This window comes from Heterocephalus glaber, unplaced genomic scaffold (genome assembly GCF_053883595.1).
Source record: "Heterocephalus glaber isolate CG9 unplaced genomic scaffold, H.glaber_assembly_v1.0 deba00001550, whole genome shotgun sequence".
Classification (NCBI taxonomy): Eukaryota; Metazoa; Chordata; class Mammalia; order Rodentia; family Bathyergidae; genus Heterocephalus; species Heterocephalus glaber.
Window position 1 is genome coordinate 9,179,385 of NW_028258343.1, and position 18,711 is coordinate 9,198,095.

General features: G+C 40.4%; 1 protein-coding gene across 10 annotated transcripts in view; it reads left to right on the forward strand.

Annotated features, from left to right (window-relative positions):
* Nucleotides 1-18,711, forward strand: part of Phactr2 (phosphatase and actin regulator 2) — a 271,825-nt gene that overhangs the window by 206,783 nt on the left and 46,331 nt on the right. For 3 of the 10 annotated variants that reach the window (XM_021259313.2, XM_004846038.4, XM_004846037.3), the window contains exons 3-6: nt 3,483-3,563; nt 8,178-8,336; nt 12,347-12,586; nt 16,454-16,988. In XM_021259313.2, coding sequence (XP_021114972.2) covers nt 3,483-3,563; nt 8,178-8,336; nt 12,347-12,586; nt 16,454-16,988 — 1,015 coding nt within the window. The remainder of the gene's footprint in view (nt 1-3,482; nt 3,564-8,177; nt 8,337-12,346; nt 12,587-16,453; nt 16,989-18,711) is intronic. The other 7 variants (XM_021259314.2, XM_087190062.1, XM_087190060.1 and 4 more) reach the window with 4 other exon arrangements.

Below are 18,711 nucleotides of genomic sequence, written 5' to 3' on the forward strand. Positions count from 1 at the left end.
TCTTCCTTGGCAATATTTTGGTTATGCTACAGCTATGGGGGACTCCCCCCCCAGTTTTAATGTTAATTTTAATCCACAGGTTAGTATGAGCATCAGGGGCAAAGGACACCTGGTGCGATACATGGAATGAGGAGGTTCTAGAAGCTTCTGTACCCTGCTCAGCATGTGGCACTGACTCCTGTTGTTTCCCACTCACAGAGTGACCTCCTCTGTTCTAGAGCCATGGGCAGTGTAGGTTTGGTTCATGTGCAGAAGTTCTTGAGAGCGAGATCTGGATGCCTTGTGAGGGTTACCTCCCTAAAACGAGGGGGGTCGATAATGGCAGTGGGCTGGGCAGAAGAGTGGGCATCTGGTCTGGGCGAGTTTGGAAGCAGGCGGCGCACGTCAGCGATGGCCCTGCGGTGCTGCTGTCCTGCGTGGCACGGTGAACTAGAATGACCTGTCAGATTCACACCAAAGCAGAAGCCCTCCGAGCCTGGGAAAAGCGTCAAGTGAATGCACTCAGCAAACACACAGACACTATATAAACACGAGGTAAATATTTTGAAAGGTGAAGAATGAGGTATTTGTACTTTAGTGAGAGGAGGGGTTGGGATTTTGTGCCCAGCAACATACCTTCCATGCTCAGTGGCCTGCAGCTTGTTCTCATGGGCCCGGGACACAGTTATCTGCATTATATGTTAAAAATGCTCTCAGACAAAGACCAAACAAATACCCAATGACGTTTCCCTATCAGGACCTGTTTTTGAAGGTAGAGAGAAAGAACAAAGCTGTTGGTTTTGATTGTTGGCAGGAAGCCAACACTGCTGCTTCAAAGTCCCAGCATTTACAAGGAAGAAACAGAAGGCATTTCTACTTTACAGGGATGAAAGAGGAGGGATTTTTAGCTGAGATTACATTCTAACTAAAGCAACAGAAAACCCCAAATTCAAGCTAAAGAATCCTCGGGGATCCATAATGGAAAGGCAGGAATGTACATGGGATATGATCCAGACTCTTAGACGTGTTTTTAGTACAAGAATGAAAGTTTTTAAAGATGCCCAAAGCGGAGATTACAGAACATCCTTTATTTATGATGCAGAATCACAGAATCTTTGAGCTGGATTGAGCTGTCCTTAGTGATCAGTGAATCTTGTCCCTCTTTTTATAAGTCATGGATTGGAGTCCTAGGTGACCACCCAAAGTCCTGCAACTAGCACTCAGGACTCTTGACAACTGTGTTGTGTTGTAGGCAACTTTGCAGAAGCAGTGAACAAAGAGTTCTGTTTTGCATGAGGAAAGGGTGGAAAAAGAATGACAGCTGACGTGCGTGCATTGTGATATGCAGTGTGTGGGGACAGTGGCCCACCCTGGGCCCAGCAGCACTCTCTTATGCAGTTGCTACCCCCAGCCTCAAACTTAGGGTGATCAGCTGGGGGTCTCTGGGCCCCCAAGAATGGAGACCAAAGTGCCTGTTGCCAGAAGTCTTGAGAATCCTGCTGCACCCCAGACCCCCCCTTGAAGCCTGACTGGGTTTGGACGATCTCTGGGAGGCAGTGGTGCCCAGAGCCCTTCTAAACCACCTGCACACTCTCGCCGTGTCCTTCCTATCCCTGAGGGGTGGTTTTGTGTAGCTTCCTGTATAGATGCCCATTCTCTCTTCTGACAGGAGTCTGAACAAACCGAAACTGCATTTAAATAACAGCACTCTTTATACAAAGCACTGCCTTTGGAGGAACTCCTCGCCTCTGCTGGTTAACTTTGTCCCTTGAAATCCCCATCCCTGGCATAAACTGTGGTTTTTCGCCTCTGGGTGGGGGATGGGGGTGGGAGAGTCATCTACAGGAAGGGAGAGGAGGCTCCTCTGTGTCTCTCCTAAAACTCATCCAGTGTTTATTGTCACTCTTTCGACCATTCACTCACTTATTCACTTACTCTTGCTTTTTATATTCTGACTCTATACAAAAATGGTTGCCAGAACTTATAGCAAAGAGTAAATATATGGTAATAAAGTGGAATGTAAGAGAAATCAAGTCATCGAAGAAGAGCATGGATTATCATATAAAAATCCATGTTAAATATCAAGTTGCATTTTGACCTTTTAGCAACCAGGGTGGAAAACACACACAGACACACAGACACACACACACACACACACACACACACACACGTTGCACTTCCCAGTGATCAGAAAAGAAAAAAATTGGATTTCATCAAGAGAGACTTAAGTGTTACTATTCTGGGGTTCATGCCATTAGTAAACACTTAGGGAAGACTTTTATGTGCAAACTACAAAGGTCCTGCCGAAGGCACACCCTCTCTCTCCCCTCTCTCTCGTCAGTGTCCTTTTTTCAGGCCACCTAAAGCACAGAGAAGATGTGTTCTTGGTATTGTCCTGCGCTCCCTTTGTATGTGTCAAGACATGGGCTGGGGTCCCAGGCTTCCCTTTGGCTTTAATTTACTTGAGATTGTGCTGTGCCGAGCAGCTCTTAGATTTGCAGATTATGCAGCCAGGAGTAGGAATCTTAGGAAGGGCCAGAAATCAAGGCTAACTGTACCTGGGCTCCACCAGTGTATATTTCCTTTCCTTCAGAGTGCCCTGGGCCCCCATGTCTAGCTCATCTGAGGTATGTTGGGCTACTTTTTGAATAGAGGATCTTTGGGGAAGGTTGACTCAAAGGATTAGTGTGCGACATGACCACATGTTAAATTTGCATTCCTTCTTGGCCTCTAAAAGTGGGATGTGGAGGTACAGGTTGCCTAGACTTGTAGGATTCAGGAACTAAAAGTAGGTGCAAATAAAGTGAACTACTGAGGTCTTGCTCAGGGTCTCCCAAGCTCCATTCTAAAGTTGTAGCAGGAGTACGGATTTCATCCTGAGGAAGGAAGAACCAGTAAGGAGATTCACACCTTCGACACGCCAGGCAAAGCTGCCCATTCTTACCTCCCTTCTCTGTTCTCCAAACTCTTGGGGTTTCTCAGGAGATAGACCAGAACCCTCTAGAAGTTGAGAGTATGGAGAGAAAAGACTCGAAACCTGCTGTGCTGCACTCTTGTAGGAGATTGCTGTAAGAGGAAAACATTCCTCCCTGAGAAATTCAGGAGTTCACTGAATAGTTCCTGGAAGTTTGTGGGTTGCTTTTGTCCTTAAACATACAGATATGTATCCTGTATGTACAGTACATATCCAGAGACTGCATTGCTACTAAAGAAAGGAATAGTGAGGCAGCCTTGTACTCTGTAGTTGATATGGAATAGTATGTCTGGATTATTGGCCAGAGATTATCATTTGAAAAACCAGGGACAGTGACTGGGTTGACATAATCTGCTCTTATCCTAGCTACACCAGTTTAACTCCACACATGTTTTGCTAGGCTATGAAAAACCTTGGGGTTTGGGCCCTTCTGTGGTCAGAATGGATGTACTCAATTCTACTTGGAATGTTATTCATGATTATTGTAAGCACTGACTTGGTTCTTCTGTGTGCTTATTCTTTTTGAAAGTGTTAGAGAGGAAGATATCCACCAGGCAAAGTAGAGAGGAGTTGGTAAGAAGAGGCGTGATTAAGGAACTGCCTGATCAAGGTGAGGAAATTCATCGTAATTTAAATTAATTGGATCCTTCATTCCCTGGTCTTTCTTTCATTTTCTTTTGAAATTTAAAGTGATTCTGGTCTTTGTCAGACAAAGCAGCGAGTAATGCACTCCAGGAATCTTGCTCTAATTTGGAAGGCCTCTGTGGCCTGCAGAGAATCCGAGGTGTTACAGGAAAGAAATCCAGTGACTTTTCTGGTGAATCCTCCGCCATAGATCACGGTAAACCCAGACCTCTATGCAGGTACCTTGGTGGCTCGAGATACAGATAAAGATACAAAGCTTGCATGCCATCTTCTCTTCTCTTCGCTGTTCTTAAGCTTTAACCTTTCCATTCAAGTTAAACTCAATTGTTTGAGTAAATGCAGTTTTATCTTATTCATGCCTTGTCTGTTTCTTAAGGTTATCAGTAAAAAGATGACAAACACACCCCTTGTCCTCCGTAATATACCTGAATGTACGAGCAATAAGGCATGAAGAGACAAATGAATCTGCTTTCTCCCAAGTAATTTTTCCAGTATTTCCTTTTTCCTTTTCTCCGAATCTAATTGCCTCTGACTTTGTCACTAACAAGGATTATTTCCAAGTATTTTTGCTTCCCTCTAATCGTCGTCCCTGTTTTCTCATAACCTCTCAAGTGGGAAAATCTTGCTCAGAAAAGACAAGGGCTAGATTGAGACCAGGATTGACCCTCAAAAACATACATCAGTATTGTTATTTCTCCAAATGAATAATACTGAATGATTGTCTTTAACTGCTGTTAAAGCTAAAGGAATTTTGCTCTGACATTGTTGATTTACCTTAGGTCTTCCTCCTAGGTGTACTGGAGGTAAAGTAGTATTATTGAAACTTCATAAGAACAATTAAAATGCTGTTAATTTGGAATTGAAATAATAGTACTTCTCTTTTCTTGACAGATGTTCCTTGGAAAGAACTTAATACTTTTTGACATTTGCTACTTATAAATTGAAATGACATGCTTTTCCCAGTATCTAAAGAATTCCAAAGTGGAGCTTGGAGATGCTTTGCTGTTTTACTCCTACCTCAAAAAAGGGGGCTGGGGATCTGCAGCAAATACAGTCATTCTATCTTTATTTCATTTTACAATTTTAGCTATTTTACTTTAATTTCTGACCTGTCAGACTCTTCTCACTCTACTTTATAAATGAACTTTATGTCTTGTCTAATTTTCTATTACCTCGAAGCTATTTATTTCCTGTCTGCAGCTTTTTAAGATAAAAAGTGCACATCTTTAACCTTTTTAATTTGAAGGTGGACATGCAAATACCAGAATTCATCTCAGGTCCAGTCTGTCTGGAGACAGTAGAGAAATTACATAACCATTGGGAGCTGGACACTAAACCATCAGTTTTAAGCAGTGTCCAGTGTATTTATTTGATACCATTTTTGGAAAATATTTTCAATAAAGAAAAACAGCAAAAATTTACCATTGAAAAATAGATTTTAAAGATGGAGACTAAAGACCCATTTTTTTTCCTAATTAAAAGTTGCAAGTAGAAAATTATTTTACTTTTTCTGAAAATAAGTAACAGTGGTCATGGGTTTTTTTAATGCTTAATATTAGTTGGATTTTATTTTGCGTAATCTGTTAAACTGGGCAACATATATTTATTTCTTGAAATCTGACTTTGACATTTTTGTTCATCTTTTGCAGCTGAACATTGGAAGTTTTAAAACATAAAAGGACACACAAATTTTTAACCTGAACATAATACAGAAGGCTTAATGTTTGGGAAATCCTAATCTGCGGAATTCCACTTTTTTTCTACCTTTTGCATGGTCTCCATATAGAACTATAAAAATTACATAACATTTCAAAGTCCCCGCGGGCACCTATTGTAAATAAAATCCTCTCTTTCAGCCCAAAGGCTGGAGAAAATGAGTTTCTGTCAATTGCTCAAAAATAATTTACCTTGAGAATTTCAGTGGGAGAGACTGGGAGCTGCCTCTGGTGACAACCTCCTCTCCTGCCAATGCAGCTTGCTTCTCAGCATTGATCTTCTTGACCTTGCTAGGCCTTTTGACAATGCTTGTCAATTATGTCCTTTCTCATGGGTCAGATAGAATTTTTAGATCTCTTCAGGTGCCTGGGTTTGACCTCAGCCCTTCTTATCCCATACCCTCACTCGCAGCCTTTATTACTATTATACTTAGATCGTCTTTTTTATACCGAGTTCTCACTTCAATCCTGTATCCCAGCCATTGATCTGTCCTGAGAAGAGGACACATGGTCCAGTGCAAGTTGAGTTCTTACCTCTGGTTCCTTCCTTCCATCTTTTCCCTCACCTTTAACATGTGGCCTGTCTTGGCCTGACTGCCATGCTCTGCTCCTTTCTGGTTCTCTCATGGGTTAAGTTTTACCCTTTCTACTGAGTCCCTTACCTTTTGGTCAGACATGATTTTCCCCCTCATAGTTGTTCTTTCTTTAACTCCTTCCCGTATATCCTTGCTCACCAGAAAGAGGTAAGCTCTTTCAAACACTCTTGAATTTATTTGCTTTTGCTTTCTTTTGCTTTTTACTTTAAGCTTATAGTGATTTGAGTTCTTGTTTTTTGTATACTAATGCTCCTGCAAGGTGTGTGCAACACATGCTAAGCTCAGCATCATCTTGTGCCTCCCTTTGCTGTGTGTACATTTTGCTTACACTCAAGTGCTATATCAAAGATTTAACCTATTTCAATTCTGAGACAGTTTTCTTAACACAATATTAGAAAAGCTTTTCAATAATATACTAATTAATTAATACCTTCAGTTCTTCTCTGTTTCATTCTTGAATTCCGTATTTATTACACATGTGTCTCTTTTTTCTACAGTTATATTTATATGCACTAGTTTTGTTTCATGCTTCAAAGTAAGTATCTTTCTACAACTGTTGACTGTTGCTCTCATGTGACAATGCAGTTTCTTCTTGTGACCCAAATAATTTTCTTTCTATTTTTACTCTTTTTTTTGGTACCAGGGATTGAACTCAGGACCTTGCATTTGCGAGGAAGGTGGCAGCACCACTGAGCTAAATCCCTGGCACCTCTATCTTTACATTTTAAGAAATCAGTTATTTAACCACCTAAAGAATTTAAATAGAATTGCTTAAAATTGAATTAAGTTGTCATTAACATGACTTTAATATATATTTGTTACCAACTAAAATCAGAGAAAACAACATAAATTTTACTTGTGCTACCAAAAAGTGAAGATTTTTATACAAAGAATGGAATTATCCATTCTTATATTATTTTTATTTTATCTGGGTATATTATGTCTTCTCCCTTGTTTTATGGCTAACTGCTGGGGATACAATAATTCTTACCTTAATTTTGTTGAAAGAGTTAAGATTCACTTGCAGTATTATTGCCTGCAATCATTGTTTATTTTAGTTTTAGTAGAAATTAGAGTATAGATCCTTAGAAGTTATATGACTAAACAACACTTGAGTTTCCATTTTGAGCATGACATAATTCCATGATACTTATTTTACTTTTTAAAATGTCCTGCCTGTTTTTGTCCAGAAGGCCAATGAATTTTATTGTTGAATCAAAGCAATGAAAATTTGGGAAATGGTCTGTGGTTTATAATGATTGCCAAAATAAGATCTATCAAAAATTGCTCAGAAGCTGCTCTAATCATGCATTTCTTCCAGTTTGCTAAATTAATACTTCAATTAATTAATTTTACTTTTACAAAAATAACAGAGCCTCTTCCATTTTTCCGTGGACGAACTTAAGGGTAATCTTTTCAAGCATCACTGAATTAAAAGTTTCTGCAAAACCTCTTTCACTTTAGAAACTCTCAGAAAATATTAAATGTCAGAGGTGAAAATTACTTTATTTATATATTAGAGATTTTGTTTTTAGTTATGATTTTTAAAAATTCCTCTGTAATTACTTTTTATGTGTTTTTTCACCTAGTATTTTTTAGTTATTATTGTGCTATCTGAAGGACTTTTGGGTTAGTTATATAGAATAATTGCCGGAGTATATTTTAATCTTTCCATAAATAAGGAAATAAAAATAAAATTAAGCTTCGTACCATCTGTTCTCTGGAGAGAGAGTAGCAGTTACATCTTTGTGAAGTTAATCTATCATATATATAATAATATATTCTGAAGACAATACTGCTTGTAAATTTTCTTACTGTCCCACTGCTTGTTTGTATGTGTAATTGCATTTCATGTTATTTGTGTACCTTGTGTTTTTGGTGCATGTTAAAATGTTTATTCCATTTTGCAGATTATTCCTTTCACCATTCAGTTTCTGGATTTCAAAAAAAACCAAAACAAATCACTGAAATACTGACTTCAACAAAATCTAAGCCCAAGAACAGAGAGACTGCTGCCTGGGGATCATAGAATTAGGCTAATTGTTTCAATTGTCTTGAAATGGGATGAGGATTTTTTCCCTCCATAGTTACTTTTCCCAAGACTAAGGATTTTCTAGCTCTTTCTTTCAGATAAATTACTTAGTAAGACATGGTGATTTGGTTCCCAGGGATAGAAACACAAACCTGGATCCTATAATCATATTAGCTGGGAAACTGGTTTTTAAGAAAGCCATCAAGTTAGACATAGGTGTTTCTTTCCCATTTTAGATGGAGATGTAACAGTTAACTTTGAAAATTCAAACGGGCACATGATACCCATCGGAGAGGAATCCACCCGAGAGGAGAATGTAGGGAAGTCTGAAGAAGGTAATGGCTCTGTATCTGAGAAAACACCACCTCGGGAGGAAAAGGCAGAAGATAAGAAAGGTAAAATAAAGAGGATATTATTTCCTTTAGTGCAGCTCAACATTGAGAACCACGTCTTAGGCACCAAATAGTGATTCTGAAACCAGTGGTTTGCAAAGAGAGAAATGATAACTAGGGAAAAGATACAAAATGCTTTCCTCAGGTAGATGCATCCATTTTATAAGCATGTCATTTGATTTTTTTATTATTAAAGAGGATGAATAAAATAATCATTGGAAAGAGTGGACTCTTCAAGCATTTGAGATGTCTGGGAATATTCTCCTTTTCTTAGTAGCTTTTTGTCAGGATCCTAAACATGAGAAGTTTGTGAATGTCTTTCTCAGCTGGTTCCAGCTGGCTCCTGGGAGCAGCTCAATGTAGAGCAATACATACAAAAGCCTCCGAGGCACTCTCAGCCTGGCACTCTCTCTCTCTAGCAGTGGGACTTGGCTGGTGACGTCCACACACCCAATACTGTGGATTCTAGACTCTAGACATTTGTGTCTAAGAGACTCGGGAACACTTCCCAGAGATGGAAAGTATTTGATTGCCCCACCCTCTGTTCCGCAATTTGTCTGTGCAGTTGGGAATTTCAAAATGAGCCAAGCCCCATAGGCTTCTTCAGGGACCTTGGTTTCTGGATTGAATATGTGCCTGCAAAATGTATGTCTATCAAAGACGCCCAGAGCGTCACTTATGCAAACCTTAAACTGAAATCTCTCACGAAGAGGTTTTACTGGGACTTTCTAGGTGACTCCATGCTACACTGAAAGGAATCCTCAGGGAATAGACTATTTCCTCTTCTGTACGTTCTGCCTCTGAGTAGGATGGCAAAAATTTGTCAGACCTTCTTTGGGTTTTGTAGGTATTTTGATAACTTTAGAAACTGCACAAGTGAACTTTTCTTGACCTAAATCCTCCAAAGACAAAGAAAACAAAAGACCTTTTGATAGCTTTATTAGATCTGATAACTTAAAATTAAGTCCACCATCACTTACTTATTTGCATATGTTAGTTTTAATAGCTTTAGAGCTTATCTTAATGATCTGTTGGAAATTTATTATTTTGTTTTCTTTTAATATTAAGCACAGTATTCATGGAACATTACTTAGTTTTATTACATTGAAGCACACTAGTTAAGCTTATGAACACTGATGATGAGAAATTAACTAATTCTATTAATAATAATATTTCTGGACCATAAGGAGAAAGTACACTTAAATATTAAAGGGATTAATGCTAGTGGGGTAATGTTTTTTGTTTTTTAAGTCCAACTGTCCTGTATTACCAAATGTTAAATTTCAAATCCACCTGTGGTTGGTCCTTGGTCAGTGTGGGTGTCATTGTCACTCACTGACTGGCTAGACTTCAAAGGAAGTGTTTCCCTTATCAACCTAATAAAAAACTGCTGACAGGTTTATGATCCTTAAACCAATAGGCCATGGTGTTCTCAAAAGATGATAGATCTCATAGGCCCATGAGTGGGTGACAGATATTTTTGTCTTCTTATTCCTCATTTCAAATTAGTACAGTCTGTTCTATCTGATCAAACAAGGTCCAAGATAGTATCTTGGTTGACTAACCAGTGCATGAGGAGTTGGAGATGCCTTCGGTGCTGGTGTGCCCCTAATAAGGCAGTGTGGCTTCTTCATGTTGTGTGGACAAAACCCACACAGAACCATGCTGACAATGAAGAGAAGTACTAGGTATGGAAGCCATCTCCTGAGACGAAAAAGAGTGTCACTCATAAATCAAAAGAGGTTTTCATTTAGCCAGAAAATCTTACTGATTGCATACTCATGCATGTGTGCACATATGCACACGAAGGCACAAACACTACTAAGGTCTCCGCAACGTGGCCACACTCACACGTAACTGGTAGAATCCAAAGAGCAGAGGGAGGTGGCCCATGCTTTCCAACAAGCCAGCAGAGTTCGTGTTCAGTGTGTCCATTTTTACCTCCTGATTCCCAGCTGTCACAGAGTAAAGTGTCTCTTCTGTCCCAGACCCAAAAGCTGAATTCCTTGGGATTTTATTTCACTTATTTTATTTTTATGTGTTGGTGGTGCTAGGGATTGAACCCAGGGCCTTGTATGTGCTAAGTGTGTGCTTTACCATTAAGCTACATCCTCAGCCTATCTTTGGTATAATTTCAGAATTTAAAAGCTTGAGCAAAAACCAGAAAGGTCCCCCTGTAATATGTCATGAAGGGGAAAGATGAGACTCAGAGGGCTTTCAGTATGGAAAGAAATTAAGATGCTAACTGCCACAAACCACTTTGCTCTCCCTTGGACAATATCACTGGGCTGGGTCTCCATGCGAGGTAATGCACTAGAAGCTAACATTACAAAGACATAGTAGTATTTAAAGGACAAGCTTCCCTTCTATGCAGAAAAACCGGCAAGTCAATGTATGCTTTATATTTTATGTTAAAATTTAATGTTCTATCTGTGTGTCAACTAGCATCATTCTCAATCCTAATGGACTTTGGTGATAACTTGCCTCCGGTTCACATCAAGTAGGTTAGGAGGATACTACTGTAATATAAACTCTGAGCGGCTTAGTGGAGGTGAGAAGATGCATAAACAGAAAGGCAGAAGTACAACGTGGCCTCTGTTGAGTGTTGAAAAAGTGTCTCATGCACTAAGGCTGAATAAGAATGGAAGGGAAAGAGGTCACTCTGGAATACAGGGACTGGGGAGGGTTTCATGGGTGAGGAACTTTACAAGTTTTATTGATTAGCTTCTGTAACTTAAACCATTAGTATGGCAAATACCATTAGTATGTAGTTTGATTAGCAGATGAGTTAGAAAAAAGGAAGTCCTCATTTCACACTCACTAGGATAACAAAAAAATGACAATAAAATATATAACTTGCCGATGTTAAAACCCTTTCTTTGATCATTTAAACATGCGAAGATGTATCCAATAAAGGCTAAGTCTGGTCCTAACACTGTCTTACATTTTTGTATTGTGCTCCATTTTTAAAGAAATGCTGCTTAGCCCTTTGAAACAGAACCATTTTTTAATTTATTGTAAACAATCACTAGTACAAAACAATACAGATGTGAATATATGAGTGACCCTTTGGCATCTCCACTTTCTTTTTTTTTTTGGTACCGGGGATCGAACTCGGGTCCTTATCTCCACTTTCTTTAATGAGCAGTGAATTGCTATATCTCGTCCAGTCATACAGAACCTGTGGAGGCTTCTGTGAGTGCTTAGGTACACATTTTTTGCTATGAATTTTAGCCTTTGTCTTTTCAAAATCACTATTTGTGTTACATTACAAAACAAAGAGAATCTTTCCTGGGTTCTGTACCCCACAGAGTGGCGCTAATTTAAAAGGGCAGCAGAAGTTACTGGAGAGCAGGAAGCTGCCCTGGCACGGGGAGAGAGCTGGAGAACAGAACATTTTGTAGTAGAAAGTGGCTCATTGCTCTGGGCACTATACCTTGTGTCAGAGATGCACTTGAGTCTCCCGTAGCTTAGAACAGCACTGCTTTTTGTCCACACTGAGATGGAACACAAAGCCCTTTCAAGTTGATTGGGCCCAAGTTCTGGGAGGTGAGTGTGCGTCTTGTCATTGCTGTGGCTCTAAATCCCCATGCCCTGGCCGTGTCTGTGACACACACACCTGCCACTTTCGCGTGCCCTACAGTTTTGCTACATTATTCAATTTGTTCTAATTAGCACTCAGTGCCCATGCCATCACCTAGCAACCACAGGTGTGAGGCTGGACTCAGTGCCTCTGACTTGTGCACGTTCACTCATCCTCAGTGTAACTTCGTCAGAGTCATCGTGTCACTTTTTTTAATTAAAGGAATGATTGATGGGCCCAGCGAATACACTTCAGTTTGTGTTTCAGCCTTTGGTTTTACGCAAGACTTGGCTTTCTCTGGTGCAGAAGTCCCTCTGGCTTCTAAGGGCCAAGCAGCTCCATGTGTGTGTGCCTCTGTTACCGTGTCTTGCTCCTGCCGTTCATGTGGTGTGTGTCTATCAGTTTGCTCTGTTCACTTTCTCATTTGTAGAGAACACTGAAAACCTCTCTGAAACACCGGCAGCACCTGCTCTACCTCCTCCAGCTCCTCCTAAGCCTAAACCCAAACCTAAACCCAAAAAATCACCTGTGCCTCCCAAAGGGGCCACTGCTGGGCCCGGCCACAAAGGTGACGAAGTGCTTCCTAGTAAAAAAAATGCCAAGGCTCCCGGTAAGCAGGTCCCTGTCCCTCCACCCAAGCCACCAAGCCGAAACACGACCCAAGCGTCTGGTGAGTACACCCCCAGTGCATGGTGGGGCTGAGTCCAGGGGGCTCAGCTCCGGGAGGGGCTAACTGTTCTTTGAGGAGTGGAGGACTTTTGGTGTTTTAAGGTGCTACACCAGTGGATTCAGCTCTGACAAGCACAGTGGAGCGCTGCTCTGCTATGAACAAGGATAAAGTTGAGTCATTTGTAGGCAAATGGATGCACCTTGAGATCATAATGTTAAGTGAAATAAATCAGATGCACAAGCTTAAATGTCACATAGTTTCTCTTATATGAGAAACCCAAAGTCTAAATAAATTAAAGAGCAAAATAAAAGATAGATAATAGGAAAGAAAGCGATCTTTTGCAAATGGGAAGGGGACCAAGACATGGAGGGGAGGAAGGAAAGGGATTTAAAAAGAATTAAGATGTGCTATCTATGTGGCCCAGGTCCCCGCAATGGATATAGTCACTGTGTATTGCCCAAATCTATACCACTAAAAATAAAAGTTAAACAAAAGAATACCAGGAGATTCCTTTGTAGCTGTCCACTGAAGGCAAGTCAGCCCATTGCTTAGTTCATCTGGTTGGGTAAATATACTCCCTTCATCTTGGTGCCCACTCTTGGCACATGAGACCCAGTGGAAGAATACAGGGCGTAGCATGCCCTATGAAAGGTGGTGACCTGATGCAACATTATTTAGATAATGATGGATCTTCTGCCTGCTAGAGTTTATGTATGATTTTTCATTTGGGTTTGCATTCAAAATATCTTAGATTCATGTAAGAATATGGCTTGTCTCTGACATCTTTGCTGGATTATAGTGGTTAAATCTTACAGCATCCATAGTCATCTCTTTTCTGATAAATGACCAACGTCATGGTTCAGCTCCACCCCACTTCAGTCAAAACAGTGTCAGTGGGGTTAAAAGTTAGATGCTCAGTACTTGCTTTGCTGCATTCCTCTCAGTAGACTTCAGTTTGTTTTAAGGCAAAGCATCCTTGGGTGTTGTGGTTACAAATTTCCTCTACAGATCACCAGTGGATGTTTGACTTTCCCATTGTTTGTAACTTTATGTATTGGTCATCTAGCTTTCCTTTCCAGGTGGATACTTTAATGACTCCCCTGTTCTAGTGAAGCACAGAATACAGATGCCTACATGTCATCTGGTCTTCAAAAGGACACTAATCATGCATAAAAATTCTCCTGTACTCTAACAAGTATTGTTTTTCTTAAAATCAATAGCAATTTCCTAGCAATTGCTTACCAGGGTTTTCCTTGGTGCTCATATTTTCTCTCCTTGTAGTTCAGAAATTCAGAAAATGGTTTAGTTCATAGTGTCTCTGAACGCAGATAGATCCTTCTCCCTGGGATCCTTTCTTCCTGCCTTTGACGTTTGGGTCTGAGTCTCTTCTACTCAGCTTTAAAATGAAATGTCTCAGAATTATGTATCTGCAGTGCCTGGGGACCATCTCCTCAAGGACTAACTCCTTCCTGCCTCAGTGTCCTAGCTTGTTGTTGGTGTGTGTTCCCCAGACCACCTGGCCAAGTCCAGGAGCAATACCTGGAGTGAGGCTGACACTGAGCTACTTCTTAGAGGAAAGTCCCAAACTATCAGTCTGCCCTTGGGAATTGAGATCCTGCCTTGCGCAAGCGACCCACTTCCTCTTTCCGCACATGATAGGGGTTCACTGTGGACTTAGCTAAGACTCTCAGAAGAGGCTGGCAAGGAATGTAAGGGTAGGGGACAGCTTTCATGACAGATCTTTGAGTTATTTCCAGATATTTTACTTGAGTGTTCAGTTATAGATTCTTCATGTCTATAAATAGACCCATGATGTTCCTAAGAGAATAGTAGTCATTTTGTCCATGATGTGACCGATAAGAGCGTCAGGCCCATATACAAGTAAGAATGTGACTGTCACAGAGCTGTCGCAGAGGATCAGGGTTTGCATTAAAAGGTACCAAAAAGGCCATTGTGCAAGAATCCTTTTATCCAGTGTAGATAATACTCCTTGGAGCCCTGCTGATGCTTCATGTGTATCCACTTACAATTTTCTGCATCCTACCTTTATGTTATTTGAATAATGTTGACCTTCTAGAAAAATTAGTTCAAATTCCTGATTTTCAGTCAGATGTTAAGTTCTTAAACCACAGAATCACGTGTCAGATTAGAACAGTCACCAGCTTTCCCAGGGAGGCAAGAGTAAGTCTCCCTTATTCTCATCCTCACTGTTATACATTATTAAAACAACAGAAGTTCTTAACTGAGATGTGGCATTTTTTTTTAAGTAAAGATTGATTTCAGCCAAGTCCTGTCATTTTTTAATATAATTAAAGAAAAATATAATATGGCTTGAATTTGTACTCCAGGCATTGAAAAAAATTACCCTTTTCCTTAAGACGACCTAAAGTTAAACTTTTCTGTTAGAAATGAAAGATACTAAGATTCATATGTTTAAGATATTCTGTTTAACTTACCTAAGAAAATAACTGACTTTTAGCATCTTTGATGCAAAAAAAATTAAATTTAGAAAGAGGTTTCCCTTAATGAATTTGACTTGTATGCAAGTAAAGGCTGTTCACTATAAAGATATAGTAACCAGTCAAGATTGGGGGAGGGGGGTTCTAGCTACTTTGTATATCTAAATAGTAAAGATCCCAAAGCTAGACACTCCTATTAAGCCTGGATCTTGGCACTAACTGACATGAGCTTCTTTTGCATATGAAATTCATAAAGTCTTGCATCTCATTGTCTAGTTTTTTATTTGTTCATCTCTTGACTCTTCTAATTGACTTCAATGAGGTTATATGCAGAGGTAAGTTACTGTAACATCTGTATGCAGTGCAGATGGGTTCCACAGTACTAACAAGGTATTTCTCTAATAATCTGTGAAAGATAGTTTAACCCTCCCACCCCTGGGAAAGAATGAATATGCAGCACTGTGAGGGAAGAAGCAACTCAGAGATGTTATAGCACATAAAGGCCATGAAACAATGGAGTATTCTCACAGGAGTTTGAGTATGTGTCCTAAGATGACAAAAAGAAGAGTACAGTTAACTTTGTGTTCCTGAAAATATTTGATTGGATCCAGCCCTGTCTGTCAGTAGGCAAGTACCCCATGACAGTCCACTGGAGATCATATGCGTAGTAAGGAAAATGAGACTTGCAAAAGTGAAGTTAGAAGTTCTTTCCCTTTGAATTATTCAGATATCACCAATGTAAATATTTTTGGAATAAATACAATTTCCCTGCCTTTTGACCTTTAGAAGGGGGTCTGCTTCTATGCAGCCATGTGTTTTCATCCATCACGTATGCAGTGGAAGGAAGTACAGGTGGCAGGTGAGCTTCTTTATCTGGAGTTCTGGGAACAGCTGATTTGGACTTGACTTGACTCTTTTAGCAGTGGGATGCTTTTGACCCAGAAGGGTTCTTATAAATATGAGCCACCACTCCATTCCCAGAAATATATCATAGAGCACATAAAATTTCTGAAGAGCCCAATCATGTACTATACCTGGCTCATAGCTGATGATATCTTCTCCACACTATAGTATCTATAGAGCCTACAAGAGCTTTTTCCGGTGACCTATAGGACACAGAGCTGAGGATTTCCCCTTTAGCTGGTCCAGCAAAAGATTAGATGAAGAAGACAATAATGGACCCTTTTCCCTTAGTTTGGACCCTTGTGTCACTTCCTCCCTCCTGGATTAGAGGCTAGGAGAGGGCAGAAGACAAGACTGTTAACACTGTTAGCAAATTTTCTTTCTTTTATTTATCCAACGAATTTTAAAGAGCATTTTAAATGTTACTGCCAATTGCAGCCTGATTGTTTTATTTTAAAAGCATTATATTCTTTGGTTTTTAATGTAAAAATCTCTCTATTTTTAGCTGGTTCTTCTCATTCAAAAAAACCAACTGGCTCCAAAGCATCTACTTCACCATCTACTTCATCCACCTCTTCTCGTCCCAAAGCTTCAAAAGAAACAGTTGCTAGCAAAACAGGGACAGTAGGGACCACAAAGGGCAAGAAAAAAACTGGCAAGCAGGCAACAGCTTCTCGACTGTCCTCAGACACCGTGACCACCGGTGCATCTGATCTCAAAGGAGAACCTTCTGAGGCCAGAGCGGAGATTCTCCAACCTGACCAGACTGTCCCCAGGGCCGAGGAGCAGAGCAAGGGCAAAGCCAAGCCCAGCATCCCTCCACCCCTTGTGGCTGCCCCACCTTCCCCTCCTGCCCCTCCTCTGCTCCTTGAGAATCAGTGCATTGTCGCCCTGGACACTCCTGTGGTTCTGGTCAGCAATGGAGCTGACCTGCCTGTCTCTACCTTAGACCCAAGTCAGCTCTGGACCGAAGAGCCAACCAGCAGAGCCACTGTCCACTCAGGCGCTGGCTTGAGTGTTAGCAGAGAAAATGCTAAATGGTGAGTCGGGGCTCAGACCCCACAGGCCCATCTGAGTTCTAAACCTCGCTGAAGTATTGTGTTAGAATGAAGGAACCCAGTTAGCTCTCCTTTATCGCTCAATCTGCACGCATACTGGAGTCCAACCACTGGCTTTGCTGAGTGCTGCCCCCGGGAATGCCGGGGACTGTGGAAGAAATCCCTCCCATAACACTGACAAATGCCACTTCAGATCTGTGATTTGCAAGGACACATACAGCCCGTGTCAGCACAGCTTAGCAGTCTTTTTTCTTATCCCTAGACAGTTTGCTTCTCTTCCCTTATAGAGCTTATTTTAAACCCACTTGGGTCCAGATTGCTCACCCACTCCCGCCCACCCTCATTTCAATGCATTACTTTTATGCTCCAAGAAATATAAGACTTTCAGGAAGAAATTTTAGATTCCAACTCCTTTTCATCCAATTGCAGTGACCCCCTTTCTTGCTCCCTTAATTCTCCACCACCTTAAATTTCATCTACTCTGTGAAGCCTTCCAATGGTCCTGGACAGAATTGACTATTACATCTACTATACTCATAAAACCTCTTTCCTCCTCTGTGTGGACAGAACTCACCAACATGTCCCATTTACCTCTGTGTCCCCAGCAGCCAAGTACAGTGTCTGGGGTGCTGTAGGAGCACTCAGTGGACATGTGTCACGTTGTTCAATAAAAATGAAAAAGTGATCTAAGGCGGTTGTAGGGAAAGTCAGCCTACTCCAGTATAGTGGAAGCAGTGTTGAAGATAACCTTGATGCTTGATGTTTTTTATGAATAGATGATAACATAAGATAAAAGGCCATGGTCAGGAAGTCTCAGTTTTGTTGAAGAAGGTATCCAAATAGAGTGGACCAAGGAACCGGATGTTCCCTTGGGCTAGTGGCCCCACCATCTGCTTGCTCATTCCAAACTCCCAGAGTTCATCCTTCAATCATCATTCTTCTTTATTCCCTATATCTAATCACTCACAAAGTCCTGTAAACATTCTCCTCAAAGGCAGGTGAGCCCTCCTATCCCACAAGAATGAAGGGCGGGTTCTTAAGAGTATAGTAGAATTCTGACTAGGAAAAGCTGTGAATGCTTAAATCCAACTTCTGTCCTTATTCTGAAAATAAACCTATGTTCAATCTTCAAATGTTTTAATAGGCTCGCTCTCAAAATTTGTGTCATGTTAGAATTTTTTTAAAGTAGATTAATTAGGTTGGTTTTGATCAAGACACTAAAATATTAACTTTAAATTGCTGAAAATTTTCATTTGTTAGGTACTTACTTAATGTCAGGAACTAAGCACTGTACTTTTGCTATCATTTAATTTACATAAATCTTCCCTGAAGTATCCCAGTTTTATAGATAAGAAAACAGGTACTGAGAGAGGTAAAATAGTTTTCACCCAGTTAATGTTGGCACAGTTAGCATTGCCAGAATTACCCAGTTACCCCTGGCAGAGCTCAATAGCACTATACCAGGAATACCAGACTTTGAATAATTTCGTAAGTTTTCCAGAAAGAGTTTGCATGTACTTCTGCTGTTATTTTTTTAGTAGTTTAACTTTTTAAAATTTTGAGCCAAGTCATTTGAACGCAAGCCATGGAAGGTTCAATAAATGTCAAATTACAGATTACTTATCATCATTCAGCATACTAAAGAACAAGGTATAATATGTAAAATGGTTCCTTAGAGAGTCATAAGCACACAGAGAGCCCATAC